At 40.2% G+C, this 27,638-nt stretch overlaps 2 protein-coding genes across 6 annotated transcripts; one reads left to right on the top strand and one right to left on the bottom strand.

The window, feature by feature from the left end:
• Nucleotides 1-834: 834 nt before the first annotated feature.
• On the bottom strand, nucleotides 835-23,575 carry LOC102298063 (cilia- and flagella-associated protein 54). Of its 5 annotated transcripts, none has more exons than XM_042228339.1 (57): nucleotides 23,304-23,575; nucleotides 22,494-22,599; nucleotides 22,047-22,196; nucleotides 21,642-21,807; nucleotides 21,412-21,470; nucleotides 20,671-20,814; nucleotides 20,244-20,357; nucleotides 19,921-20,022; nucleotides 19,397-19,589; nucleotides 19,207-19,299; nucleotides 18,995-19,107; nucleotides 18,717-18,831; nucleotides 18,044-18,129; nucleotides 17,811-17,912; nucleotides 17,545-17,692; nucleotides 17,311-17,366; nucleotides 17,042-17,170; nucleotides 16,655-16,895; nucleotides 16,293-16,426; nucleotides 15,976-16,173; nucleotides 15,766-15,858; nucleotides 15,481-15,669; nucleotides 15,275-15,393; nucleotides 15,026-15,173; nucleotides 14,773-14,928; nucleotides 14,555-14,677; nucleotides 14,065-14,187; nucleotides 13,849-13,969; nucleotides 12,982-13,071; nucleotides 12,765-12,891; nucleotides 12,540-12,642; nucleotides 12,236-12,324; nucleotides 11,946-12,143; nucleotides 11,525-11,700; nucleotides 11,288-11,433; nucleotides 10,800-11,009; nucleotides 10,450-10,649; nucleotides 9,889-10,024; nucleotides 8,275-8,404; nucleotides 7,951-8,112; nucleotides 7,651-7,860; nucleotides 7,377-7,464; nucleotides 7,033-7,203; nucleotides 6,857-6,923; nucleotides 6,182-6,367; nucleotides 6,010-6,096; nucleotides 5,803-5,922; nucleotides 5,178-5,225; nucleotides 4,730-4,871; nucleotides 4,204-4,364; nucleotides 3,710-3,864; nucleotides 3,558-3,627; nucleotides 3,226-3,385; nucleotides 2,846-3,003; nucleotides 2,060-2,206; nucleotides 1,815-1,935; nucleotides 835-1,206 (listed from the first exon to the last, which is right to left on the bottom strand). In XM_042228339.1, the coding sequence occupies exons 1-57, from the start codon at nucleotides 23,447-23,449 to the stop codon at nucleotides 1,148-1,150; spliced, it is 7,584 nt and encodes a 2,527-aa protein (XP_042084273.1). In that variant the 5' UTR covers nucleotides 23,450-23,575; the 3' UTR covers nucleotides 835-1,147. The 5 variants fall into 5 exon arrangements, with proteins under 5 accessions (XP_042084273.1, XP_042084274.1, XP_042084271.1 ...); XM_042228340.1 differs by having other exon boundaries at nucleotides 11,288-11,436; nucleotides 15,275-15,381; XM_042228337.1 differs by having other exon boundaries at nucleotides 11,288-11,436; nucleotides 23,304-23,574.
• Nucleotides 23,576-24,765: 1,190 nt separating this feature from the next.
• LOC102297553 (alpha-crystallin A chain) lies at nucleotides 24,766-25,812 on the top strand. Its single transcript, XM_005941421.2, has 3 exons — nucleotides 24,766-25,044; nucleotides 25,277-25,399; nucleotides 25,475-25,812. Exons 1-3 carry the CDS (start codon nucleotides 24,865-24,867, stop codon nucleotides 25,664-25,666), a joined length of 495 nt encoding a protein of 164 aa, XP_005941483.1. The 5' UTR covers nucleotides 24,766-24,864; the 3' UTR covers nucleotides 25,667-25,812.
• The last annotated feature ends 1,826 nt before the right edge of the window (nucleotides 25,813-27,638 follow it).

Genomic DNA, 27,638 nt, shown 5'->3' with positions numbered 1-27,638 from the left:
TTATTAAGGGAGTGCAGTATTTAAGATGGCTTTAGCGTCAAAATCCAGCAAGGGGAAGACCCAAGGCTTCCCAGGGGAACAATGTATTTTAATAAGATAATCACTGTTTTTATTTTCCTGTCTGTGGTCAAAAGCTTGTGGCTGAATGGTGTTCACAGGAAAACAAAAATGAAAATCTTCCTAACTTTTAGTTACAATTATTTAAAAGGCAGAATTAATGTTTGGTGACACCTATTTTTGATACTCCTGATGCTTTGTTTGTATTGATGTTATTTGTGTGCTGAAATGAAATGAAAGATAGAAAGAGTGTGTAATTATAGCAGAAGAATATCCAGGTGAAGGTGCAACCCTGTTGTGAAACAAAAAAGAAAAGTCAATTCAGAGATTAAGGATTCCTTTTCTGACAGAAAGCACTTGTTACCCACACTTGATCAAAATATGAATACTTTTACTTTAAGTATCTGTATCATTGCATTGCCATACCGAATAGTCGTCACTTAACATCTGTGTCCATCTTTTCAGAGATGTCTGGCTCCCATATTTCATACGTCAGTTTGAAACTACTCTTTTCTTTTGTGTTTTTTTTATTTGACCCATTTACTGATGCAGATAAACATACAAGAAGAATAACAAAAACTACACAGAGTTCTGGCAGCACCGTGTAGCTGTGGGGTAGCTTGCAGGGTTGGTGGTTCAAGCCTGTGCAATTTCACGCATAGTAGTGTCCTCGGACAAGACACCAAACCCATGGCTGATCTTTTTGGTGTGTGTGACTTGATAAATGAACATTTGCTTTGTAGAACTTTCAGTACCTTAGATTAAAAGGCGCTAAAATAATGCATACCATTTCATTTTATTCTAGACGTTAACTAAAAGTGACTTAAAAGATCCAGAAATGCGAAACTATACAGTATTTTGGCTCTTATGTACTAAGTTGATAAAATAATGTGTTGCTACACAAACTTGTCCACAAGACTCTTGGTCTCCAGGAAAATAAAAGCCTTCAGCATCCATCTCTATCGTTAAATATGCACAAAGGATGCATTTAAGTAATTTAGGACTGGAGATGGTTGGATTGCTTGGAGATGAAATTGCTCGAGTCGCTCTCATTCTGGATAGAGTGGTGCAAAGTCTGCCTTGAAGTGGACTATGATGACTGGCTTGCAGAAACCTGTGTCTCCATTTTACTTTGACCCAGGATGTTGCCTGCAGAAAGCGATGCAGAAGATAGAATAATGACATTTTTAGACATTTATTCACAGAAAAATTACCCAAAATGTAGTAATTTAAACTTTTAATATTACTATTAGTTGGTAGTGATACTAACTAAATATTAGTAGTGATCTTCCTAACCTTCTAATGACAGCAAATTAAATATCTTAGTAATAGTAATTTAAAAAGATCACCTGGGGCTTCCAGTAAAGCCATTAAACAACGGAATATGTTTGTAAAATACTCAAAGTCTGAATAATAAATCCCTGATTTAAAAAACAGTGACCAGATCAATTAATGGTGAAGATTTTGGAAACAGAACATCATCTATGTCCTCAGTGAGTATAGTGTAAAATCCTAGCTGGGGTTCACGATCCACGCCTTCTGCATGAAATCCATTTTCAGAGATATTGAATTTTAAATTTCAAACTATGAACTTTTTATTTATTTATTTTTGTTTGTTGCAGCATAGCTCTAAATACCAGGGCTGCCGTCTGCCTATCAGTCGCCTGGTCTGTAAATATATACTTTTAAAACTCATGACATTCATAAGACCAAGTTGTACTTTGTGGTGCATGATAAACAGAATGTTCCTCATTTACCAATTTGCAAACTGGTCTGGTTTAGTATGTTAAAGTATGGGAGGTAGATGTTTCTTGGTCCAGGAGGAAAGAGACGCATTTTTCCATCAACTAATTCCACACTTTCACCAAAATCACACAGCTGAAAGAAGAGGGGGAAAAAGATCAATGTTAATGTTATGATGTTATGTTTGTCTGCTTTCAGAATATACAGCGATAATATGATGTACACATATGTGTGTGTTAGTGTTTGTGTCTTCACTTGCCTGCTTTTTCAGCAGTTTCTGCATCAGCTGTAGAGGTGTGATACTCTGTGCCCCTCTTAAGTCACTGAGCAGCAAAGTGGCCTGAGCCAGCGTAATGACAGACTTCTGTGGCAAGTGTGTCCGTCCTGACAGCAGGCTCACTGCTTTCTACACACAGGGACAAATGGCGAACGCCGAGACTGTGATTACTTTAATTCACTGCACGTTCAGTGTAGCCATGCTGATAATTATATCACAAATACAGGCTCAATCCATGACGTCAAAAATCACACTTTCTAATGTGCACACTTCATTAGTTTTAATGAAGTCAAAAAAACAACAAGATTTTTGATCATGTGAGCCACCAACTCAAGAGTGTCCACGTTATATTTCTAGTTTGAGACCAAAAGAGTGACTGCATTTACCTAACTCTAATCTCATTTAGCTTTTTTTCTTAGCTTTTTTATATTTACCTGCATTTATAAACAGTGACTAACAGCCACTGTCTCAGCAGACCAGAGAATGGGGTCTCTAACTGACCTCTGTCCCATTCTGCTGAACACAAGAATCTCTGGAACGTCTTGAGGGAGTTCTTCAAACTTGGATCACGTATAGACTGATCCGAATTATTCAAAGATCATGTATAAATCTAGGTTAAATCAAGGACTGCATGGCCTTGGAATTCAACCCATCAGACATGTACACCGCATGCTCTGGTCTCCTGCTCTGTTAATGCTTTTTTCAACACGTTACTTTTGTTGCAAAAAAGAATGAAAAAAATGTGTTTGTCTTTGTGTGCAATGGTACCTGCAGCATTGTCATGCTGTTGTCAGTCTTGCCTCTCCGGGCTTCCAGTCTGGCACCTTCGACCAACAGCAGGGCTTGAATGTCAAGGTCTCCCCACAGTGCACACTCATCGAGACCCTCCTGTAACACCCGGGCTGCTTCCTCATTAATGTTCTTACCTTGAAAAGATGGTGCCACGTACATCGTAAATTAACAAAAAGTATAATAATAATAAAAATATTAGGAATATTAATAATTATAATAAAATTATAATGTGAAAAATGAGAAAGAGAAAGAGTTTGTGATCTTTTTTTAGTGACTGTAATAGTAATAATGTTTGTAGTAAGTTGTGGTACAATCCACCACTTTGAAAAAAAAAGACAGCAAACACATGACCAGACCTGGTAAAAGCTCAATGGTGCGAGGGTTGTGGGCAACCAAGCTGTTGACCAGAGCCAAGCGGCAATGTAACCACAGATGAACTCCAATCCTCTCACTGGCCTCAACTACTCCGGGACAGTCTCCATTCTGGGCGTCTGACTCACCAAAATCTTTATCATCCTTAAGAAAGATCATGTATACAACAAATCATTTCTGCTGTCTTATTATGATTACTTAAAGAATTAAAATTCAATTCTGGTTGTAATGTAACAGTTGCTGTAACCAAGCATTCAAGGATCAACCTACTCGATTCTGTTAATGCTTTATATAAATATTTTGCCCAATCACTTACAGCCCAGGATCCTCTCACAGTCACAGGTGATGTTTGGAGCAGCTTCAAAGATGAAACTGCCGTGTCAAAGCTGAAGGGGGGGGGACATAAAAATGGTTAGGATAGGTAAGATATACACATGTACACAGTAGACATGCATAAAGTCATTGTACCAAAGTGCCGTATGTCCTTGTTGCATGTAGAGGTTGCCCTTTAGAAGATTGGATTCTATCGTCAGTTCCAGGGTTTCCATTTTGCACAAGGAATGAGATTCAAGCTGCTCTGAAATGGTGTTTAACCACGAGGAGGCGCGTTCCAGCAAAAGGAACTGTAACAGAAGAGATGACAAATGGCAGAGAATTGACTTCATATTTCTTAAGGGTGTGCCTCACCTCATCCTACCCTGTACTTGTGAATGGATAATTATTTTACTAAGCCTGACATAATTCGGTCATATTGTTTTCATACATTTCAGTGAGGTTTTAGAAAGTCTTATCAAAAAGTCCACGTAAATGTTACCTAAAGGACTACAAAAGCAGGAGAGGAATTCAGGAAAAAATATGTGGAATTATTGTGTGTTTTGGCATCGTTCACATTCTGCAGATCAACCTTGAGTCCTTTATTTACTGTGTGAAATAAAGAAAACTTAAATTCCCAAGAGTCTTACCTTTATCCTTTCTGGGGTTAGATTCTTAGCATCAAGATTGAGAACTTTCTGCTCTCCTGTCTTTGGACAGCAGTCATCAGTGTCTGGACTGTGCTGCTCATCATCTTTTGGGTCCACCGAACAATTTGTTACGCTGATACAAACTTCTCCCTCCACAGAATCTGCAAAACATCCACACTTTTGAAATTTCACAATTGTAAAGCATCAAAACTGCCTCATCCTCAGCTTGTTCTATCACTGAAGTTGCTTTTAAAGAGAACTTGAACATTTAGGGCACAAATACAGAACAGTATATTTTAATGTGAGTGTATGCAAATTTATTACTCCCATAAAAAATGGACAAATCATCTTTTTAGATTGCAATTTTTTTGCTAACAGTCAGCACTATGTATACAATAATGTAATTTTTTCATGTGAACGCATATATTAAATGTGAGTTTAGAGTCAATTTTACCTCTAATCTTTTTGTTTAAATCACCTCAAACAGAAACAAAACAAAAGAAAGAGAATTATTCTTATTACAGACCTGGCACAGGATAGCCTGCGATAGCATTAGTAAGTGCCAGAACTAGTTGAACACGAGCAAGGTTAAATCTGAGGCACAGTGCTGGTCCATACAGGGTGCAGACTTCTGGAGTAAAGTCACAGTTCACAAGTTCCTCCAAAGCCTTAACACAAGCACCGCAAACACACAGATTACATTCATAAGAATCCAATGAAGTAGATCACTTTAGAGAGCATCTATTTAAAAGAAGTTGTATGCAGCTAAAAGAGCAGCACAAAGACAAAAAAGAGGTTAGTACAGTACTTTGTATATATGTTTGTGACTTCATGTGCATATATCTGGTTAACTTGTGTTTTCAAATTTGCCTGGAAGGCCAGAATGACAGGAATGGGCAAGGGGGTTGACCCAATTCAGTATGACTAAGAGACTTAAACTCTGAAGTGTGACTTTACAGTAATGTGGAGAATACCTCTGCATTGTCCAGAAGAGACTCGTTGCTACAGAATGTCTTTGTAGGCTGCACAAAAGAAAGCAAAAACATATGTGAAATTATGACATATATCCATCAGTTCTCTTATCAGGGTTGTGGGGAGAGCATGCAAAAAGGCTGCGACCTGGTGGTGGAGTCAAACTCAGGACATTTTTGCTGTGAGGCAACAGTGCTAATCACTGTGCTATGAGAAAAACAGCATGTTGCAGTGTTTCAAATCAGTTTTTTACCACGTGATAACCAGAAGTTTGCAGTGCTCACAAGACAGACCAGCTCACAGTTTAAAACAGATATGACGGGCTTCCTGAGAGGGTACTGCACATGACATTTCAAGGAGAAGGCCAAAACTGCACAAGGCCAGAAGTGTAACTGAAATAATCTCAACAACAGTGAAATATTCCATATACACAAAAAAAGCAATGTAATCATTACTATTACTATATTAAGAATTCCATATGGATGATTCCATAAGTTCAATGCATTAACAAAACCTTTCCCAGTACCAGGACAACAAAGGACACAAGTGTACTGAAAATGAAAAAAATGAAAACGTGGAAAGACACTGAAAATTCTCTTTCAGCTTCTAAAAACAAAATGCTCTTACTTGGACACAGGCACTGGCAATGTATTGTCCATGAGGCAGAAGGACACCTGTTCCACGTGTGAGCTGAACTGCGTCCTTCACAGCTTCAGCGAACAGACACAGTTCAGTAAGGGCACGTATCTGCAGAAAACACGCAGGCAGATTAGAAAATCCATCATGAAAGCAAAACACTTGAATACAAACACAGGAAAAACAACAAATTCTGACCTTCAATATTTTGCCTTTAACAGTGTGCTGTACGTCTCTGCACACAGTCCCCACAAAATGTAGATAGAGGGCTAGTGTAGGAAGCAGCTGAAATTACAAACACAACTTAACACAAAGCCAGTTATTTATCATAAACACTGATGAATAGCGGGCAGTGTTTGTGTGTGTGTACCATGATGCAGTAGCCAGTGGTTAAAAGCCAGTGGCAAATGAAGTTCAGGCTTGACACAGTTGTGCCGAGGTGAAGCCTGTGGGGTTCGGAGAAAAGGTCAACTCCAGGGAGCAACTCATCTCCGATGCTGTAGGAGGCGTACTGGAGGTCTGCCTGGGGTTGAGCCATGGAGCAACACAGCAAACTCTAAAGAAGGAAGCAAAAATGTGTAATAGACACTCCAGTCCACTGTGTCCACTTCATGCTTTGCCTTTCCAAAGCATGAAGTGGACACATGTGCAGAAGTTGCAGTAAGTTGTAATAACAGCAGAGGGAGATATTTTATTTAAAGACAACATTACAACAATCAGGGGAAATCATTTACATAGACATTATTAACATATTTACATGTAAATACATATTAGGCACCTAGCTTAATCGTTTCTGGCGATTAAAGACTCTAAAATGCACTTTATACAATTTTTGCTCACTACTGATGTCTTGGCCTAAATGTATTATCTCCCCCTGTTGGTAATGCAGCTTATGCATGCGTGTCCATTTCACCCTTTGGAGAGACAAAGAGAACTGGGTGTCTATTACATGCTTTGCCCTTGGCATGTAGGAATGAATGCATACGCATGCATACCTACACATTAAAACACGCAACAGTATATCTGCTCAAACCATGTGTTTTACCTTAAACAGGTAAGCAGACAGGAGACAGTACTTTGTCCGCTGGTTGATATCAGAAGTTAAGATAAACCTGCAGAACCAAAAAACATGCAGCAGGAGTTGGCGAAACCTAAAGGTGTATGCTTGGAAAACACATAAAAAAACACATCAAGTCAATGATAAACCTCAGTGAAACCTACTGTGCTATCTTAGCGGTGACCACAGCCGCCTGCAGACATCCCCACATTCCAGCCTGCCTTAGAATTTCTTGCAGGGAGCCATTCCCAAGCGACGCGCCATCCCATTTCTCCAAAACACCTGAGCTCTTCAAGGCACAATCTACGGCTTTACTCCAGCATGAGTGAGCAGCTCTGGAAATAAAAAACACCAGGAATAAAATTCTTACCATAATAAATCATAAATTATGCCAATCTGAGTTTTGCTTTTGATAAAAGGTTGAAAACGCATTTAAATACAAGTAAATGCATTTAAATACAAGGCTGAAGACTTGTTACAGCACACTCGTGTACAACAGTTTGCTAACCGTGTGTTTCCACTGTAGAACTGTAGGTTTCCCAGTTCATGCAGAGCCAGAACTCTGAGGGAGTCACGGCTGTTAGCCTTCAGGTATTCTGAGGAAAAGGTGAATGATAATTATAAGGACAGTAAACCATCTGACCCACTGAAATATGTGCTCATATGTCTTCATCCTATATTGCTGTAAGGTCACTTAGTCTGCATTTGTTGATATTTGCCTTATTTATGTAAAATGTGCAATAAAAGTCTCGACAGTTTCTAAACATTTTTTGTTCTCGTACTTATAGAAGTGGAGTATGCAGAAATGATAGTCTGCAAGTGGTCACGGCTGATAGGGAAGCCATAGATAGCATCTGGAGTACTGTAGTCCTCCTCTGTCAGGTCACATGGTTGGATGTTTGGAGTGGGCATAACAACGGGACTGAAATTCACAAAGCTCGCTGAATGGCTGAGACCTCGGCTCCGACAATGCTGCGTCGGTATCATAAAACCTCACGAGGGACACAAGCAGTGCAAAAAGTATTAATTTAAAATACTGTGTGCAACATGTGTATGTGTTATTCAAACAGTGAAGAACTTACAGGGTTGTGTGTTTGCCAGAAGCAGCACAAGCAGTGAGCGACTGTGCTGGAACATCTGAAGACAATATGTTTTTTTCTCAAGAGCTTGATGATAACAGCTCAGCGTGTCCTCTACATCCAGTGGGACACAAACGAGGGACATGGAGTGCTGTATCTCTGCACCTTAAATATACAGCATGTACATGAAAATATGACACCTGCGCTGCTGCAATTGATAAGTTATTGTCTAACATTTAGTTCTTACTCTGGTATTTAGTCATTACTATTTACTGCACACAAACCAGTGTTAACATTATTTTAGAGGAGCTGTTTGGCTGTGTAAACCTGTAAGATCAACCGCTTCTCGAGGAATCGAGTTTGTTAGTGCTGCTTTTTTGTGAAGGTGCCGTTTCTGTGCAGCGTGATGGATCCGACCACTGAGAAGCTGGCAGCCTGCATAACTTTTATTGGTCACCTGAAAAGCATAGTATACACTCATTTACTGCACAATACAGACAATGCAAGATTGTAGACACAAGAGATTAATTAAGGACTGCAACTAGAACAAACATAGATTCCGTGGTGCTGTGAGTTATGAGATATTTAACTGAAATAATTTAAGTTTTTCAAATATTCCACAATATTTCTGTATAAAACCATTTGTACTGCCTTAGTTTTACTTCTTACACTTTGATTTTAACCAACACATGATGACCGGTACTATAGCCCCTTTCTACTCAAAGAGCGTCCCACTAAAATCTCATTCACACACACATTCATAAGGTGCTTTTAGCTATACCTAAGCATTTATTTCTAATATTCACACACACTCACACTCTGATAAATGCATCAGGGGCAACTTTGGTTTCTCCAAGAATACCTTGACACATGGACAGGAGGAGTCTGAGGTTGATTTAAAGGTGGTATCTCAGGTGGTAGCTGAGTGAGCAACATCGAGAGCATCCTGTCGAGCTGCATCACTGTGTGGTTTGGAGCCTGCAATGCGTCCTGTCATAGAACCCTCCAACGCATAGTGAGAGCTGCAGAGAGGATCATTGGTGTCTCTCTCCCCTCCCTCCAGGACATTTACAGCACCCGTCTCACTAAAAAAGCCCTTTGCATAGCGGCTGATCCCACGCACCCAATGCAAAGCTTCTTCAAGCTGCTGCCGTCGAGGGAGGAGACTGCGGAGTCTCCAGGCCAGGACCAGCAGACTGAAGGACAGCTTCATCCATCAGGCTGTCAGGAAGCTTAACTCCCTCCCGATTCTGCCCCCTCTCCCCTCTTCTCCTCCACGGTCTCACTGAACTCTGTCACACACACACACACACACACACACACACACACACACACACACATCACACACCACACACACACACACACACACACACACACACACACACACACACACACACACACACACTCTCTGACTCACTCACTGGCCTGCACCAGTTACCAGTCACTTTGTGGAGCATTGGACTGCCATTACCTCATAAGACTTTGTTGTTATACTATCTCTTACCGTACATTACTAAATCTCCATTTGCACTATTTGCCTATTTGCACTACTCTGCCTGGTTTACACTCAATGTCATTTACCCTTACCTGAATATTGTATATTGTATATTGCATAGCTTTCTTGTTAAATTGTATTGTATTTATTTAAATTTTTACTTTTTAATTATTTTATTTGCATTTTTTAATCACTCTCTTATATTTAAATGTTCATTTGCTATTTCATCTAGGGTTTGAGAGTAACGAAATTTCTATTCTCTGTATGTCCTGTACATGTGGCAGAATTGACAAATAAAGTTGACTTTGACTTTGACTTTTCTACTTTATCTGAGAACTCAAAGTGCTTTACGCGACTTGCCTCATTCACCCATGCACACGTGCACTTTTTTTTTTAAATTTTTGCTATGCTTTGTGTGTGCGTTTCTGTGTATGGGTCTGTGCTACCTCTTTTCCAGTGGCTTTCTGTGTGTTGACATGGTGTGGCTGTGGGACTGAAGGGCCTCCAAAAGAGTTTATTCTTTCAAGTAACATCCTCTGGGCGTGGACAAGCAGTGGAGTTACGATAACAGTATACCGATCCCTGGTATCATTACATAGATGGAAAGAAACACACAAAACATTGTCAGGAACATAGATTATGAGGAACTAAATGTCTTGGTCATCAACAAGTGAAAAAACACAGTATTCATCAAGTTTCTCTATATTACATGATTTTGAGTTTTCCTGGCTTCTTATGGTGAATTTATGTTTCATGCAAAGTACAACGACCCCACCCAAATCTCCTGCGATGCCAAGACCTCAAAGAGCATTTGATTTACTTCTCCTTAACAAATGTTTCTATTTGTAATAAGTCTTATAGAAGACCTGAGAGGAGGACATGCAGAGGGTTGATGTGATAGATTAGGATCCATGGGATAGGTTTAGATGGAGGCAGATAATCCACTGTAGCAGCCACTAACGGAAGCAGCCAAAAGAAGAAGAAGATTTGTAGTACGTCTTATTCACCGTGTGTATGAGTTGAAAAGTAAAGCAAAGTGGGCCAGGCTTTCCCACTTGCCACTGTCATGGAGCCGCTCAAGAGTGTGCAACACCAATGTGCGGACCCAACGCAGATCCACCTGGGTGCAGTCATCAAGTGGGACTGAGAAGTGGAGACTGGACTCTAGCTCATCTTCAGTCAAGTCACTGCCATACAAACTCCAGAGCTAGCAGGGGCAGAAATGCAGATGAAAATGTAAAAGTACACATAGTGACATGCAAGCTGTGGTTTTGTCTTTATACTTTCCTAGGAATAAAACTATGTGCAAGTTTTTAGAAAGCAGCTATTAGTACAAATAGCAATATGTTAAGCTCACCCCTAGTTTTTGCAGCATGTCCATGATGAAGTCAGTGGCCAGCACCAGCAGTGGGGTGAGAATACTGTGCAGCTGTTCTGCTGTAATCGTACATGGAGTTTCAAGCTGAGCAGCTTTCTGTACAAGGACAGTGATTCTGCAGCTTTGGTCCCACAGTGCCTGACACACACACTGCAGAGTGGTCCAGTGGTTGCCACGATGAGCCAACACCTGGAAAATAATGAACAGTATTAGATATGAGTACATCAGAGGGACAGCTCAGGTTGGACTGTAAGCTGTGCAGAGGAGGGGGAGTGGATATACTGGACAAAGGCTGTTGAAGAAGGAGGAAAAGAGGAAGACCACAGAGAATGTTCACGTATGTAGTGAAGGAGGACATGCAGAGGGTTGGTGTAACACAGGAGGATGCTGGGGTTAGAGTTGGATGTAGATGTAAAGTCACTGTAAAGTCATATATAAGTTTACATCCACATATGTATCAATGGTACCATCGCTCTCCGGAGATGCACAGCAACTTTGTTAATTGACTCCAGCAGTGTGGCACCAGTGCACCTCTGTGCCTCCATCTGCTGTTCCACAGAATGAGGAGAGCCCTCTCCCTCCTTACATCTGTCCTCTGCGACAGAGCCATCAACTGCTACAAAAGATTAAGACAAATGTTGACAGACAGACCAGATGCTAGCTTTTCTCTTCACTTTATTTTCCGTGTGCCTTTTTCTTCTCACCGTCCTTTCTTCCTCTATCTTTGTGAGCTGTCATCACATAGTCCATGTGATCAGATGAGTCTTCATGTAAAACAGCTTCATTTGAAGACTCCAACTCATGTTGCTGCGAGTTGTTCCTCCATACCAGGACACCAGAGTAAGCCAGAGAAAAACACAAAGGGTGAAACTGGCTGTATCTGTTAAAAGAACAAACAGTGCAGGACATTTTATAATTAGTCAACCATGTGAAGTACTACAGTATCTCAGCTCAGATAATACACGTAAAAGTAAATACATTGCCACCCAAAAACAAGGCAAAGCTGCTTAGCATCAATCAGAAAAATGTTGTTTCTTAGTGTTTGTATTCAGTGTGAGTCTTTTATTACAAAGAGAAAAAAACTGAAAAAGTAAAGAATAATATCTGGCATCTCTGTGTGTGAACCTCTGCTCCAGGTCTCCTCTGTGTTGTTGGGGCAGACGCTGGTAAAACACTGCTAAATGGGCCTGAGCCATGCAGTAGTTCAGGTGTGATCTCCACACCCTCTCCACAGCGCAAGTGTGCCTCAGCTGTAGCCTCTTCTTTTGGCGCTGCATCACAGATGAAATCATAGCAAGCAAGTTCTCCATAGCCAGCACTTCCCTACAAACATGAACACACTTATTATATATGGACTTACAGAAATGATCAAGAAACCTCCTGAAAACAGAAAAACAAAAACACAGATACTCTACCTGTGAGTCCTCATTTTCAAAAGCATATTCTGTGCCAGTTTATGCTTTGCTTGCTTTCTTGTATCATCATGTGAAGAAGCGTTCTTGTTCTGTTTAAAGGGCAGCACATGTTATTGTTTTTAGTTGATATTGCAGCAACAAAGTAAAAACAAAGTTTTCTCTCAAGTCGCAGCATAATTTTGGCACTAAAACTGAGCCTGGTGAGCCAAAGATTCAGAGATGTAATGTACATTTTTGTCAGTGTAACTCAGATATTTCCTGCCCTTATTAACTACATGCATGTGTGCACATGTTGTATCATCACCTGGGAGGTTTCGTTTCCTTTTGCATTCTGGTTTCCACTTCTTTTTCTAATCTGACCGTGCCCCTCCAAACATTTAGCGGACAGTACCATCGCCTCGTCACGGCTGCCAAAGAGAAAACTATTCACGAACTTTACTTAATGAAACTGACAGTCATATCTTTCTGATATCTTTAGGTGTCTTTAGCTTTTAAAAATATATTGAAGAGCTTTATATTAAAAGCACACCTGGAAAGAAACTGAAACAGGCTCTGCCCCCATTCCAACACAAGGTCTATGTGGCCTTCTTTCATGGTTCTTTGGAGCAGCAGTGCAGCAAACTCAGTAAAATACACCTTGCGTCGGAGTTTCATTACTATCAAGGACACACACACACGAACAAACCTACGAATTAGCAATACTAATAATTACGTCATAAAAAAATATGAAAGACTATACAGCTTACCATGCATGTAGGCATCCTTTAATGTGCCACTGGAGATCAGCTCGTACAATAAGTTTGGATCTTCTGAGACGGTTAGTGTCTGAGAAGTCTCTGGAAAAATATATGAAAAATACATAGAAATCAGTCCAAAAATTACAGGATTTATAACAAAAATGCAAACTTTCTTCTATAAGCATTACTGTGCAAAAATCTTGTGCCATCCCTCATTTCTTCCTGATTCGTTTCAAAGAGTCAACCTTGTAATTTTTTAAGTGTTGTTGAACAACACCCGAGGCTTTCTGAAGGGTTTTGGACATTGGCTATTTTGTCACTCATTTTCAGTCTAGTGCTTGTACATGACCATTTTCAGAAAATGCTTTTATTAAGCCACTTACGACTTGGCAAATAATTTTAAATTGTATCTTTTCCAGATGCTTATCATCTGGAAAGCATCACTTTTCAGGATAGCAACGATCCCAAACACATCGTCAATGCAGTAAAGGCTGAATAGAAAAACACAATATCACTAATGGATTGGCTTTTCCTCAACATTACTGAATCAGTGTAGGGTCATGTTGACAGGGAACAGAACAAAAGGCAGATAACATCCAGAGAAGAGCTTTGAATGTCCTTCAAGAAGCTCGGAGAACGATTCCTGAATTCCTGACTACTTACAAATCACAAGAAAGCCTCCCCAAGAGAGTTTAGGCTGTGTTGAAGAATAAAGATGTTCATTATTTACTACGTATATTTCAGTGTATGTTTCCACATTTCACTAAATTACTGCACCAATTTCCCATTTACGTAGCAAAATACAAAGAAATAAGGAATGGTTTGAGACTTTTGCACACCACTAACAGGACCAGTGTGAGTACATGTGTTTATTACCAGGCTCTGAGGTGTGTGTTCCTTTTGAAACTGTTATTTTCTTGTTCTTTCTTTCCAGTGCCTTCAGCTGACGACTTATTTTCATCTCACTCTTGACTGTGGCTTGATCTGCCGTTTTACGCTATACACATGGAAATGCACAAAAATGCTAGAAGTCGTACTTTACTTAAGTATATACATAATATATCACAACAGCATCCAGAAAACAGCTCTTACACCCTCAGATTGATTGGTGAGTCTCCTAATCTGCAGCTGGGCATGATAGACATCCTGAAGTAGCCTGCAGCCACAGTCCATCAGTGCTTTGGCCATCTCGTGTTTCCTGAGCACACGCAACATCTGTCAGGAAGAACAGAAGAGTTCCCAGTTAGTTTGCACAAAGTTTTGATTTTATTCTTATTTTAAATTCCATGTGAGTCACTGTAAATGTAAGTAAAAGTCAACACAAAATAATAAATACACAAATGGATTGGCATTGTAGCATGGTCTCAAACTATACAAAAAGATTTTATGTAGTGGTAAATCCAACAGCGCGCTGTCAACCAATATACAGTGCAAATATATACATGCAAACAATGAGTGCAAGAAGTAATCAAAACTTTTATGTATAAAACTTTAAAACTTGTATTTGTACACACATTAACATGAACAATATGTGTAATATGTGCACGCACGCACGCACGCACGCACACACACACACACACACCTTTGCCAGGTAGTAGGTGATGCAGGCTATCATGTGGATAAAAGATTCTGAGGTGTTTCCAGTCCATTTTTGTTTTAGAAGACCTGAATTCTCCTCCAAAACCATCAAGCATTTTTTTAGTACCTAAACACCAGAACACAAACAGAGGTATGATTATTCATTTATAGTTCTTACTATGTTATACTGTTAATACTTTTATGGACGTGGTGGTTGCATACTTGCACCACAGAGTCACAAGTAATCTGATGGAACATTATAGGTGCCAGGAGCCCGTAGCAGCTAACTGCAGCCTGCAAAGCAGCAGCCGCATCATTCAAACACATCGCCAAGTCCATGGCCACCAGCATTCGCTCGCATTCTGCCAGTCTGGCTTCCTGCGTACAAACAGGAAGAGCATTCCATTTAGAAAATGCAAAATAAGTGTATAAGTTAGTGTCACTGCACAGTGCTCAACAAGACTCAGGTATTTACTTTTTCCCAGATAAATGGTCCATTGTCACTGAATGAGTCCCAATAGAGTGATCCCTGCTGAATGTTGATCTCTGTCTCTATGAAGATGGACGTGAGAAACAGCTGACACAAGTGAAGAGAGGAGTACTGCAGGATTTCTTTGCGTAGTCTTTAGCATGATAAATGAAGACAGAGTAGGAGGTAAGTAAATACAAAACAAAAAAGAAAATTCCTTGACAGGTACTGTGTGCTGTGTGTTTCCCTCCTCACCCTGTGGTGGCTAGTCTACCCTCTGTGCTGTTGGACTCACTGTCAGGGTAGGTGCAGTGGCTCCAAAGTTCTCTGCAGGCTCTTTTTGCTATAGCATACTGCTCTGTCTGAAAAGCCACCTGAGGAAAAAGTCAACAAGGCTAAAAACATAGCCCAAACCTTTCTCTGTCTACTTGGTACAGGTGTAGAGTAGCTTGAAATTGTACCTTAGCCAAATGAGCCCAAGCAGAGAGCAGCGGTACAGGCATGGATGCCAAGAGTGGTAATGTTGTCCCCCCTATAGTGCTGCCCAGTAGCTCTCCCTGACTGTTGTATGCTGCAACAGCAAACACATACTTCTGATTGGGCTCCAGACCCTCCACCCTCAGCACACACTCACCAGATACAGCAGGTACCTTGAAACAAAATCATATACACAGAGGTAAGTGATAATGACAAAAATGAGTTTCACTACACTTGATATTCTTCTTCTGTGAAGAAATAAACTGCACCATATTTCCAGTTCCTGGCAGGCTGCAGTCTCCAAGCCGGACTTTCCGGTTTATGCCCTCAGCTACCTGACTGCAAAGCTGGTACCAGCACACCTCAAAGGAAACAAAAGAGGAAAGATTTCAAAAAGTGTTGAACATGTGTGGATTATTTGCTCACTGTTAGGTTATTAAGATTAGTAAAATGATGGCCTAATTAAATGTAAATCTCACTTGTCCCTCTAAGTTATGAGGTGCTGGGGCAAAGGTCATGGAGTGGTTGTTGCGTGAGAGTAGGACAGGAGGAGGTGGAGGGCTCTGTCCGTCCTCCTTGATTACTTTGCCTTTATCTTCAGATGTAGTATTAGGAGTTGAGGACATGTACACTTTTCTCTCCTCCATACCTGCTTTCTCTATGAGGGTAGCAGCATCCTATCAACAGCGCACAGCAGTATAATTTTCACATGTCCTTAAAACTAATATTAAACACCAGTAAGTCAAAATGTGGCTATAATCAACCAAATGTCGTGAAAGTATTCTGCTTGTTTAACCTCCAGCAGACTTTTGGTTTCACTGATGTCACTTTGTTCCATGTTGTTGTACACCAGCAAAGCTTTCTGGATCAGGAACAGAGCTTTGGACACCTTGTTTTTTTTGATCCGGTCCAACAGTTCAGACTCTACAACTAAACAAAGACAGTTTACTCACAATTTATATTATATTCAGACATACAACTTGTCGGTAAGCATATGTATTTAATTCCCTCTAACTATGATTTACTGTTGCCAGATTTTAACTTCTGTTTATAAACGTGCAAGTGTGAAGTAGCAATATTTTGCCATTTCAGTCAGTGCAGAGCTTAAACTACTTGTCCAAAATCACTGGTGAGTAAAACCACCAGAACAACTCTGACCTGCATTTAGCTGCAGCAACTTGAGGGAAGCCCTGTGGAGGATAATGTCCAACTCTAGGTGGAGATCTTTGATCAGAAGATACGTGCATGTGGCTTCAGTTTGTCGACAGCCATTAAAGTCAGATTCTGTTTGAGTTTCCACCTCTCCTTTTTTCAGATTTACTTCATCGTCTTCATTTCTGTGTTTTGATGATTTTGGAGAGGTTGTGGAAAAAGCCGATGACTGGAGGGGACTAAATTTCTATCAGAAGAAGAACACATGCAATTTAAAAAAACAAAACGAAAAACTGCATGCCCATACAAGATTTAGTAAATAAACTCAGTAAATGTGAGAAAGAATATTTACCAACATGCTAGAAATGAGTGTGGGACAAGATGACTGTGTACCTGCATGAACGCAAAGTCAGTGAAAGCTGAGCAGTCCTGGGGGGCCAGCGTAGCCGCACCCTTTGCCAAAGCTTCGAGACCCCTCTTTACCACCTCACACACTTTCTGAAGCAGCTCTGTGCTTGAACTCTGCAAACACAAACACACATATAAAAAGTTCACTTCATACTTTCAGTAAACAAGAGACAGGACACTGCCCAATAGCACCATGCAGTATGATGTCATTTGTTCACATTTTGATGGTATGCCCAACCAGTCTATTTACATACCTCAAGAATAGAGAAAGAGTTTGGCTTTGCATCATCACAGTCTCTTTCGCAAACTGCTGGAGATAAGACATGAGAATAAAAATATTCTCAAAGCTTTGGTTTGTGTCTGTAGTTCATGTGTGCGTATGCGTGTATTTGTGACGGTGCAAGATCAAATAGATACAGTACAAACAACAATAACTTTAAATCTCCAGCAGACCGTAACAGGGCAAGTGGCAGAAAATAACCTCGCACCTGACGTTGTAGTTTCAAGAAAATATTCAGCTGCATTCTCAAGCAGCATGCCCAGTGTGTGGCTCATCTCTGCTATCATGATACAGTCAACAGCTGCCAGGTCACAGGCGAGGGCCACCTCATACAACACATAAAGACACCACAACCACTGCAAAAAAGACAAATGAACAGAACAATGAAAATTCATGAATGTACTATGCAAAGTTTTATATTTAACAGCAATAAAGTCGGAAGCAGCCGCAGGAAATATTTTTTTGAACACACACCTTGTCATGATTTTGCAGAGGATCTCTCTGTATCACCGCTTTCATCTTACCCCACAGGAACAACACAATATCCAAAATCAGGTCTGCATCTGGCTGCACCTCCTACACAGACACAAACACACACAGCTTAAATGCTTATAAATCTCCTCCTCTGAATTCTAACTTTAGCCTGAACCCTAATCCTTTATCCTCAACACAAACACCTGCAAACAGTACGTGGCATAGAAACTTACAGGAGCAGAATCACAGACGGACTTGTGAAGGGTTTCTACCAGATCCATCAGTTTATCACTCATAGAAAGTGAAGCCTTATGTTGGTCTGTGGAAACATAAAAGAACATGACCACTTTATATTGTGATTGCTGAGATTAGTTTGGAATAATCTGAGGAACCAAAGCTCACCACTTACCACCATACTAACAATTAATCAATGTTTAGTACATTATTTGATCTAAAAACATCACGAAAAAATAGATCCAGACATGTTTTGCAGTTGACATTTCTCATATGTACTCTATTTGATTTAGGTAAGTGGTGATCCCTGGACAGAAGTTACATAATACCTACTTGCTTTCAGTGAAATATCTAAACCTTTACCAGCTCTATTCTCACAATATTGATTGAACATTACTCAGACTTTGTGCTAGCATGCTGAATTTTTAGCTGATTTGAAAAATTAGATTCCAGATATACTAATCTGCTGGCTAATTTTGATAAAAACTGGATGTATTACATGCGGTAAAAATACTGATAAACTCTGTAGCAGCTTAAAAGCACAAAATTCAAGGACAGGGAGGCAGAAAGCTATTTAATGAATCCTTTATTAACAAGGTTTATTTTTCAAAATAAAAGTTTGGAGCCTGAAAAATGTAATAAGTCTGTATGTGGCAGATTTAATATTGCTACCTTTGCTTGTGATGTCTTCTTTAGGAGGGCTCCTCTGGGTAGACAGCAAAATGTTGAAACTGTGAAGCAAAGCAAGCTCCTGCTTTCCCCTCCTGAATGATTGGCCATCCAAACTCTGTGATTAGAGAAAGCCAAATTAAATAAAAACTTCCCTGATGATCATTCAAACAGTGGAAGCCCCAAACCGTATCATCAATCTTGAAATGCATGTGAAACCTGATGTATTCCACTTTTCTCATTAATATGAATTAAAGCATTTTTGCTTGTGTGCTACTTACAGTCAAAACCTGCAGCATCTCTGTGCTGAGTTCAGTAAATGCATCCTGCTGCTTGTACTGAAACAGCAGTTTGATGAACCTCACTGCAGACATGACGGGTATTTTGTTTTCTCCTAGCAACACAACACATCTCCTTATCTCATACTGACTTTTAAAGCAATGCACAAAACAAACACACATGCTCATTGTAATAAAGGACCAAAATGACTCACCTGAAATGGCTAAATCTATCAGAGTCGAATTCTGTGTCAGTATAAGAGGAGACAGGCACGGGTGGTCATCATACCTCTGCTCACCAGTGACACCTTGACAGACACGGCCATACATGTACATTACCCACTCAGAATCCCTCACCTTACTGAAATCACAAAATGTTTTTTATTGTGTACTTGTTTCACTAACCAGATAACAAACTAATTCCAGCAGACAGGAGTTCCAGGTAGACCTCTTGTAGCTCCGGATCTTCAGGCATTCTCATTTGAAGTGGCCGCGTGTTGCTGTCCCAGAGTGCTTCCAAAATGCCCAGGAACTGTGCTGCACTGCACTCAAACAAGCCTGTTAGCAGGCGCTCTGTTGGGGTACGAGGCCATGGCACCTACAGTACACACACGTAGGCATGTGATTTTAGTTACAACACCGACTCACAACATTAGAGTTCCTTAGAAGCAAACAGGTTGTAAAAAACAAACAGAACTAAAACAGAAATCTAGGGTTCAAACAATTAAAATATATGGCACGGGGTTATTTAATTATTATTATTATTAAAGAAATCCAACAAAGGCAATGCATAGAGTGATGGAAGATTTAAAGGTGATAACACAGTATACAGCGTTAAACAACTAACAAGAGCCCCTAAATTACACTGCATTTAAAAGTAAGAATTAACATTAAATATGATGATATGGCAGTAAAGCAGATCCCATTACATTAGGTATGTCCTTCAGGGTGCTTTTGATTTTGGTCTTGTACAGGGTTTTGGGTCTCTTTCGGGTCTCAAATGCTGCTCGCTTGAAAATCATGGCACCAAGCTGAAAAACAGAACGCTCTCAATCACCTTTCATATGTTAACCAAAGAAGAGCACATCGATACTGTAAAACACTGACAAGGTAAGTAAGCTTCTTCAGAAGTGACTATATTCAGTTGTGAGCATGTAAGTATGGAAATTGCTGTATCTAACACACTGAGAAACAACAGCATTTTATCCCAACAACATAGTCTGCTGATGTATCTCAAGGACAAGTTTCTTGCCTTGATGGAGGCATCTTTGTAAGCTCTCTGAGTCTCTCTGGTGGCAGGAACTTCACTGTGCTCCCCGAGTTTTGCTAATTCGTTGATTTTTCCAAGGGCTCTCCGGGCAAATTCCTGAAAGCATTTGAGGACACACAAATCCAATTAACTTTTATTGCAACAATATGATGGTTGCATTTCAAAATAAAATATACAAACAAATGTAGTTAGCAAATATACTCATGGGTTAACCATACCAGCAAGACTTTCTTTTTGTACAATCAAGCATGAGGAATAATTTAGTGCCTTGTGCTGATTAACAGCAGGCAGGCTAAGGAAATTACATAAAGATCAACACCAAGTTACAATTAGCATTTATTACTGATTAGATCAGCCTGTGATGGATCAAATCGTGTATTTGTAGGTGTCTGACGCTGACGTAGTTCACCTCCGCCTGCACCTCAGCATGGTTGTCATAGTAACACTGGCAGACGGCACAGTAGAGTGTGACAATCACTGGCAGATACTTAGCTGTCATCAGAGGGATGGACAACTCCAAACTGATGCTTGCCCACAGGAGGTACTCCAGTGCCTGAATAGGATGACAAACGGAGGCTGTGAGTATCACAAAGTATTAAAAAGACAACTACACAATTTTATTATACACTACATTCATTATATAACAATATTACACAGATTTAGTTGTGTGTTCTGCAATGTGCAGAGGCTCAATCAACTAAAACTGAAATATTGTCACTCACGATCAGTCCAAAGCCATATTCCAACATTCAGTTAGACATTCAGTCTCTGTCACACATGATTTTCTCACCATCCTTCATGTTTTTATTTTCCTTTAGGGCAGGGGTGTCAAACTCATTTCACATCGTGGGCCAGATACAGCCCACTTTGATTGAGTAAAAAAAACTTGGAACTTGTTTGCTTATCTACTGCTTACTTTGATGTAGTATGAATGGCAATAGATGAGGTCTTTATCATTAGGAAAAGTTGTAAAACTTACAAATCACAGTTAAAAACCCCAAATGTATGCCTTTCTTCACATTTTTTAAAGTAAACCAGTGGGCCAGATCGGAGACCTTGACAGGCTGATTTTGGCCTGTGAGCCTTATGTTTGACATCCCTGCTTTAGGAATGAGTAGCAGAAGTGAAAAGTGGAAGGAATGAACAGTACCTGCGCGCTGCACTGCATAGTCATCAAATAACGGCAGACATTGTAAATGTGTAATGAACCTGGATGACAAGAGATAGAAATACATTACTACTTAATACAATAGTAGATAAACAGTTTATGAACAGTTCATTTTCATTTTTATCTTCAAATTTTGAGAGCTCAGTTTGTTCTACCAAGATTACTCCTAGATAGAAATATCACACTGAATTATACAAGTTCTTCTAATATACCATTATATATCTGCCAGTAGAGGTGCTCGTGTTGCTGAAATGCCTGCATCATGGTCCTCATGAAGTTCAGCACACGCAGCAGTTTACAGAGCCCCTTTTGGCTGAGGAAACTGTGCTGTCTCTCCAGCTCAAATATACACAGGGCACACCCCTGCATGGCACGTACCTGTACACACACAGACACAAACACACACATATAGAGGACAGACACACAGGCGCAGACACATGGATACATACAGAATAATAGCAGATTTTTAATAAAAATGTCTCAAAATGTCAATGACCTCAGCCAATGTAGTAAACTTTCTTTGTAGCATAAAACAACAAAGCAAATCCTGTTATTACACAACATTCTAAACAGAGATACACAGGACACACACAGTCACACAGTGATGTGTACCTTACCTTCATGGCAAAGGTATTTTGGTCTGTATCAAGCCCTTCGGGGAAGAAGCAGGCCATAAACTGATCCACATTTGTGATGTCAGTTATTTTCACTGAGCTGAACTGTGACAGGTGGAGACTGTAGCCCTGCCTTAGAGCCAGCTGGTACAGCTTGAAGAAACAGAGGGAAGAGAAATAACACTGTGAATGTGTTAACATGTAATTAATGCGCAGAAGACAACATATCCAAAGGCTTCTTATAGTTTTACTGCAGCAAAACCAAGATTGCAAATACTGAGAACAAAACCAATGAGTCAAGTAGTAAAACAAAGAATTCACAGCAACCAAGACTGACAATAGTGACTGAAAAAACTGTGTCGCACAGACTGAATTAATATTTAATCAAAGAAAAAGTCTGTGGTAACCAAATATTAGTAGGTATTCTAATTTGGGGGATTTGTCAAATACCTTTATTCCAAAGAGAAAATCTGCAATCTGCAACATGTGCTCCTGGTACAGTTTCAAAGGCAGTCGATGTTTGAACTTTTTCCATATCGCCACCAGAATTTTAATCCTTGGAAAATGAATTCAGAAAAGCATAGCTTTAAAATAAATAACATAAATAAGCGAACATCAACACCAAGCGATCTCTAACTGGTTCAAGATCTATGTAATTAAAAATATGTTCAAATCTGTTTTTTGGGATACTGACAAACTGAACATTGTTATTTTCATTTTCTACATGATCTTTTTAAAAAGTTAAACAAGGACATTCAGTGGATGCATGATAGGAAAAAGCCTTTAATTATGCTGTGATGTACGCTGACGACTCGGTTGTTCTGTTTTTTTTTAATGATGCTGGCTAGCAGCAACTGTCAGCGTCTGCTAAAAAGTATATCTTGCAGTATGATATTGAAGTTATTATTAAAGGCCACTGCAATCCTGCTTTATACAGCAGATTTGTGCTGCAGTTATAGCAAAGCAAAAAAATGTAAATGGTGCACTCAAGACTTTTCTTAAGTACAAGCCTAGTAACTGGACCTTATCAAACATTTCTATATATTATGGTCAAATCATAAACACCATAATAATTATAAGCTACACAGTGTATCATTTATTATAAATACATTTTAGTGGAACAATGACGGTAATAAAAACTGCACGCAACTAGCTATAAAAATTTATTTAAATAAGCCTGATTTAATAAGCTAAAGTTTCCTATAATAAGTCAATATGAGCTTTATAAGCTAGCGCTGACTTGGCTTTTTAGCATCTCACCCTTTAGCATAAGTGCTGTTGTCCTGGTTGTTCGACGAAGCCACTTGTTTCATCAGCGTTATAAACGAGTTAATCTCTCGCTTAAAAGCTGAAAGTACTGGGTTTCTTTGATCAAGTTCCCCATAATACGACGCTGGTAAATCCATTTCTGCGTCCACAAAAACGATTCTGACCGGCTAGCACATTTATGTTGGTTATTTCCAACTACACCAACAAAACTGCTCCAGTCTAAGAGACCGGGACAAAACACATCACCATGGTAACAAGCGACGCTAATAGGGCCGACTTTGTGGATACCGTATTTCCTGTCTTTTTCTTTGTTTCTTTTCTATTCTTTTGTTGGGTTTAAGAATGAAAACTAGTTTCCCGTGTTTAGGGAAAACTTATAATTTGCGATAAACAACGTTAACCACGTTTTGGAGAGCCTTCCTGAAAGGCCTTAAGGGCAAGAAAAGAAAAAGGTTCAGCACATATTTCTGCTGAGCTTTTGGACAGTTTTAAAAAGGTAACAGTTTAACAAAGACTGATTAAACATATAATGTCTTACACTTACAAAGCTTTCATTTATAATCAGTAAAATACAAATCCTTTAATTCACTACAGTCAGGGCTTTTACTGGTACCTGCCATGCTCATGCTTTAGTACCTTGGAGTGACTTTATTGCTTTCTTACTTGAATTCATTTCGACCTGTCCATAAACCTAACATTTATATTGGGCATTTATATTAATGATAGATAAAAACTCCAGCTTTGATTGGACTGGTCTTTGGCTCAGGCACAGTGCCTGGGCTTGGTCTGCAAAGCACTAAAACTAAAATTCATGGTGTGATGGTTTAAAAGCCTCTGATGAACCTCTATGCTTGCAGATATAATTTAATGCATATAGCCTTCAGTACTAACATGACTGGGAGGATGAAAGAAATTTATTGGCACAACCAACGCAAAGGACTTCATATTTTACATCTGAGCTCATAGCAAAATGATACGCACAGTGTCATCTAATGCTGGCCCTTACAAACTCATCAGTTCCCATTCAGTCACACATCCACTCCACACACAAACCTAAAGCTCCTGGCACTCAGAGCACAGCAGGCTAATGCTCTGGCAGCTATTCCTCAAACAAACCCTCACAAAAACACACACACAGGCACACACACACCAGACAGGAGCATTTCCTGGGGAATGAGCATGGAGGATGTCAGCAGTATTCCTAGCCAGTGTCACCTCATGACCGAGAGAACAGGGACAGATAGAGGGTAACGGCGAGGGAGAGAACCAGTCTCAGTCAGACAGATAAAACAATGGGAATGATGGAGGGATAAACAGTTGACATCATTGTTCCAGAAAGATCAGGCTGTTGGCAGAGTCCATATGCAAGTGTGCATGGGAGGTCACGGAGGGGAGTGGGTGCAGAGGTGGTGAACAGAGGCAAAGTCTGGCTTGGATGGGAGGGAAAGACCTATAAATTCAGTGCAGGAGAGCACAGCAGCACCCATCTCAAACCAAATCAGACCTAGTCAGCCTGCCTCGTCATTTATTACAACCCTCTTGGAATCTCACCATGGATATCCCCATCCAGTATCCCTGGTACCGCCGGGCGTTCCCACATCGATTTCCTGACCTCTCCATGGCAGAACCTCTCACTGACTGGCCAATGATGTGGCCATTCTCCTGGTCCTTCCCCTGGATGCGCCCTTTGTTTATGCGCTGGTTCAACTGGCCCGACAATGGACACAGTGAGGTAGAGTACAGTTCACCTGTGTAATTAAGATTATTACATCATGGGAGTTACACACAAATGTCAGTGTTTTATGGCCTTTCGTTTGTGAGGTTTGGATTAATGATCATCAGAGTCAAAACCTCCACTGATATCATGAGTGTTTGTGTAATTTTCAGGTGCCAGTCCTTCATTAAACAAGATTTGTATGGGTTTTTATCCCAGGCTGACTCACTGCTCTACTGTATGTATTTAGATGCGCTTGGAAAAGGATCGCTATGTCATTTATGTGGATGTGAAGCATTTCTCCCCTGATGAGCTGTCTGTCAGCGTTAGTGATGATTTCATCACAATACACGGCAAACATGAAGACAGACAGGTCAGAGGAGCAAATTTAACACCAGAAAATAAATTTAGCCACACTGTTCTGATGCACTCACTAATTCTGTTTCAGGATGACCACGGCTATGTGTCAAGAGAGTTTCTGAGGAAGTACAGGCTTCCTTCTGGTGTGACAGGTGCCGAGGTCACCTCCAGTCTGTCGTGTGATGGTGTACTGACAATCACAGCACCTCGGTCATCTCCTGGGCCGGAGCGCAATATTCCTATTTCCTGTGAAGATGGAACACAGAAACAGAAAATGTAGAGCAGAGCCTGACGCACCAGATGCTGCTTTACTATTAACCCTTTATATTGTCTGTTATGTTGGCAGTGCCGTACATATATATAGAGTAGTCATACAGTTCTAGATGTCTAAAACTGCTGTCTAATAAAACAGTTCCTAACCCCTAACTCACTATTATTGTGTTGTCTCAGCAAAACTGTAGAGCTCGTGTAACAGTCTGTTTTTGACAGTACAGCTTTTATAGACACATCATGGTGAGCTCCAGGATATTGAGCTCCCAAGAGTTCATTTCCCTATCATAAACAAACAGATTAGGCTTCTACGCAAAATACAGTCGCACATGTAACAGTATTTCCAAAGACAAATTCATAACCACCATCAGGCATTTAGAGAAACACAATGTCTCTAGCAACCTTTCACTTCAGTGGCAAATGTGCTAGTTAGTAACTGAACCCAGAGAAGCTTGCAGCATCTACTGGTTCTGCAGAGAAATACTAATACTAATCAGTACTATCCACTAAAGGTGCTAACACACTAACCAAAGATGTATTTTCAGCACACAGAGCAGAGTGAGCAGGTATTAGTAAGATGCCAAATGTGCTGTGTTCATTCTGTGGGAAGAGCATTGGTTTCTGCATGTGTGAGGAGGAGGTTTTCTGGAGGCACAGACAGCCCGTTTGTTTTTAGTAAAAAAAAAAAAAAACTAAATAAATAAACAGAAGAAGAAGAAAAAGCCACCAAAGGCCTCGGGACCAGGCGTGTTGAGAGAATGAGAGCGAATGAGCAAGAAGCAAAGTTGTGGACAAAGGAGAGAAACAGACAGGGCCCCTTTTTCACTGGGGAACATGACCTCTGAGCTGCTAAGGGTAGTATGATTGTGAATGTACGTGAGCGCATTTATACTTGTAGATGCAAGAATTACAACTCTATTATCTTTGTTAAGCCTTTTGGAATATTAACACTGACAACAGCAAATAGAATAAATATGGAGATTCAAGTTCACAGGTCGGTTGTGTGTGTTTTTGAATCATTGTCAAGGTTTTCTTCTGTCTATTGTGTTGCTGTTCTCAAATGGATTTCAAATAACAACATACACTCACTGACCACTTAATGAGGTGTTCAGTAGCTCATTAACATCAATATTGATCAGCCAATCAAATGGCAAGAACTCATGGTCATGGTCCAGATGATCTGCTGAAGTTTCAGAGTAGGAATCAGAAGCAGATGAACTACAGCTCGGACAGTCTCGGTCGTTGTGTCCTTGGGCAAGACACTTCACCCGTTGCCTACTGATGGTGGTCAGAGGGCCCGGTGGCGCCAGTGTCCGGCAGCCTCGCCTCTGTCAGTGCGCCCCAGGGTGGCTGTGGCTACAATGTAGCTTGCAGTGTGTGAATGTGTTTGCAAATGGGTGGATGACTGGATGTGTAACACGCTTTGGGGTCCTTAGGGACTAGTAAAGCGCTATACAAATACAGGCCATTACAGCAGCAAAAAACCATATTAGGTCCTTCACCTGTCAATTACAATTCACATGGGCTTGACAAAATTGGACAATAGTAAAAGAAGGGAAGATAGAAGGAAAAATGTTGCCTGATCTAATAGTCTTGATTTCTGCTGCCACTTTATTAGGTACACTGTATAAAGGTGTACCTAAAAAAAATAGGATCAGAATTAGACGTAAACAATGTGAAAGCATGGATTCATCCTCCCGTGTATCTGTTCAGGCTGGTGGTGGTGTAACAATTTGGGGGATGTTGTGGCACTCTTAGAACCAACCGAGCATCATTTAAATGCCACAGCCTTCTGAGTACTGTTAATGATCATTTCCATCCCTTTATGACAGCGTACCCATCTTATGCTTCCAGAAGAATAACACACCATGTGGCAAAACTTAAATAATCTAAAACCTGTTACCTGAACATAACAATGAGTTTGCTGTATTCAAATAGCTTCCACAGTCACCAGATCTCAATGGGATGTGGTGAAACTGGAG

This window comes from Haplochromis burtoni, unplaced genomic scaffold (genome assembly GCF_018398535.1).
Source record: "Haplochromis burtoni strain Fernald_Lab_line unplaced genomic scaffold, NCSU_Asbu1 Contig_318, whole genome shotgun sequence".
NCBI lineage: Eukaryota > Metazoa > Chordata > Actinopteri > Cichliformes > Cichlidae > Haplochromis > Haplochromis burtoni.
This window is presented reverse-complemented; position numbering and strand designations above follow the sequence as displayed.